The 2,807-nt window shown below is 38.6% G+C and overlaps 1 protein-coding gene across 1 annotated transcript; it reads right to left on the minus strand.

The window, feature by feature from the left end:
• Positions 1 to 249: 249 nt before the first annotated feature.
• Positions 250 to 2,604, minus strand: LOC116618681. The gene is made up of 2 exons (XM_032382676.2): positions 2,560 to 2,604; positions 250 to 2,018 (listed from the first exon to the last, which is right to left on the minus strand). Exons 1-2 carry the CDS (start codon positions 2,602 to 2,604, stop codon positions 1,080 to 1,082), a joined length of 984 nt encoding a protein of 327 aa, XP_032238567.1. The 3' UTR covers positions 250 to 1,079.
• Positions 2,605 to 2,807: the final 203 nt, after the last annotated feature.

Below are 2,807 nucleotides of genomic sequence, written 5' to 3' on the forward strand. Positions count from 1 at the left end.
CAGGTTTTTTTAGGGAAATTAATTCCACCTCTATAAAACTGTAAGTATACATTTTTGGGGGTGGGTCCATATCCAGAATTGCTCAGTGCGTGATTCTCTATCAGTGTGCTAAATTTCAAAAATGTTCCACAAATTTGAACGATGCTTCACCATTTTCTTCCACTTTTCAGTAATCACTATGATCACAAAAGAATATAAAGAATAAAGAAATCACCAATCACAAAACAATACACCAAATTGAAAAGGAAGGCAAATTATGAACAGCATTCAAAATCAAATATATGCAATTAGATTGGAAATCAAAATCAAAGTGAAAACGATCTTCAACAGGTTTCCCATCTCCTTTGCTTCTGTGCTGCATGACTGGGTTCCATGACTGACATAGATGATGTAAAAGAGCCACTAAAATCAAGTCAAAATCAATAAGTACTAGCATCACATGATCAACAATTCCAAAGGATTTATTGAAGAAGGGATTTACTAGTTGGCTACTATTGGATATTTGCACACTGAGATTGATTCAATGGGATAATTATTATTCCTTCCTTTGGCTTCACCAAGTGAGATTGATTTCCTAGTGAATGATCTTAACCTGTTATTGTGGGACATTAAAGAACCACTGTAGATGTCAATGTCCATCGTCAGTGCCTGTATACTTGGCCGCATAACCAAAAGGGCATTAACATACTAACACTCTCTTATACATGTAAAATGCGCGGCAGCACCGTGTGCCTTATATAGCAGTCCGGATAAGACCCCGTGTAATGTAAATCCAAAGAAATTCAGCCTATGGCTACAATTCTGGATAAAATACTCCAAGTTTTTTTAAGCAATCAACTTTACTAAACAAATTGTATTTAGACAACTCTGGTTTCCTTGACCTGGAGATATTTTTTTGGCTTTTGAGGTAAAAAGACTGTTGTGCTGCAGACATCTACTCTCTTCACATTGAATAAAAGCAGTTATGACTCCAGTTGATAGCTGTAAAATAAGACCTGGTGGCGACAGTAAAGGAACCTATTTGGATTTTAGCTATATTAAGCTGTAGCAACGTTTTCTTTTAGGTTAAGTACTTGCCTCTAGAAATACTCACCATGGCCTTCCATCATGGGATGACTGCAGAACGTACACTGAGCCTTGTTTTCTTCTTTGAGGAAGGCACAGTTGCAGAAGTCTGGCTTTGAAGTTCTCTTGGGGATGCAGGAGATCTGGTGGTTGGGATGGTTTGATAGCTCAAAGCCTTGATCCCTCAGCCAAATCAATGAGGCAAACTCATGTCTGAAAATCTGCTCCCATCGCTTGTGGTACATTGTGTTCCGAGCATACTTACTTATGGCAACATGTTTTGCTTCCCTCCCCTCCATTGAGTTCAAACCCAGGCCCATCCCATACTTACGCACCATATCCTTAGTGTGGACTGGTACCACAAAGCCAATTGGCCAAACTGTTGGATTAAGATAATAAAAAACATAGTTTGCTCTAACGTAATTAGAGCAGAGACCTTCCAAATCACTCACCTGGTCATCAGTGATTTGAACTCTGGTGAAAAGAGAAACAGAATCACGCAAATAACGACAAACCAAAGCAAGGCCATGGATACGCTGTTGGTAATTCTTTCCTTTAATACCTTCCTCAAGAACCTCAAATAAATACATAAAATTAAACAAAAACATACGAGAGTCTCTTCCTGTGAAGCGATAGTCAAACCTATCCTTCACCGCCTTCCCCTCCTCAAACCATCTCACTACCTTCTTGGCCAGCTTGGGAAGACAGCACTTCGATCGCAGAGTCTCAACGTACCTTACAAATTTGGAAGTTGGTGGCAATTTAGAAAAAGAAGAAACGCTGTGAACATCCTGAAAGCATTGCTTCATAAGCTCATCCAAGAAATGGCGATGTGCAAGAGCACATGCATTATTCTTGAGATGTAGAGAGTCAACATGGATATTGTCAACATATCTACCTAACAATGGATGGAATTCTTGTCTGCTTTCTTGTTCAGCAATGAAAGATGTGATCTTAGCTCAGCTAATTTTGATCTTGATATCTTATCTTTAAACTTACCTACAGCATTTGCAACCTTGACTCCTCAAACTTCCAGGGTCTCCGAGTATTTGGTTGCTCAGGACCAAAAGTACCAGAAATAATAGAATCAGTCTTCAAATCCTTATAAGAAACAGTAGCAAAAGAAGAAAAATAAGTGGCACTGATGCTCAACTCTCCTGATAAAAAAACAATGCATCTTCATGTCATTAGAAAATGACAAAAACTTGACTTCACAAGAGGAGCCATCATTTAGGTTAATAATGTAGCTAGTCTTCTCTATCCTTTCTGCGTCTTTCATCATTTGGATGACAAAACGAGTAATCATAAAAACCAGTAATCTTTTCCTCAAGATCTGCACACAATGTTTCTCGGACACTATGTAAAGTACCAATGTCAATACTATTGATAAAAGAAATTAACCTGTAATGCGGCACCAGGAATGGGGCAGCCTGAGACAGCTAAGACTAGAAAAGAATTCGTTTTACAATAAGACAACTTTGAGCTTGAACGTACTACAATAAAAGTATAACAGCACTGGAAGGACGACCCAATCCTCATTCTATTCTGGACGCCATAGCGTAAAGGTAACGCTAGCAGTATGGGATCTATTAGACATTACTGGGATGAAGATTCAAACGTATCGACAGAAACATTTGAAGATTATTCGGATAGCGAATCTTCCCAATCTGATCATACTACGAATAAAGACTCTTCATCAGACGAAAGTATAGATGATACTATCGCAAATGTCTGGGATCGTC

The sequence above is a fragment of the Nematostella vectensis genome, chromosome 2 (genome assembly GCF_932526225.1).
Source record: "Nematostella vectensis chromosome 2, jaNemVect1.1, whole genome shotgun sequence".
NCBI classification, from domain to species: Eukaryota; Metazoa; Cnidaria; class Anthozoa; order Actiniaria; family Edwardsiidae; genus Nematostella; species Nematostella vectensis.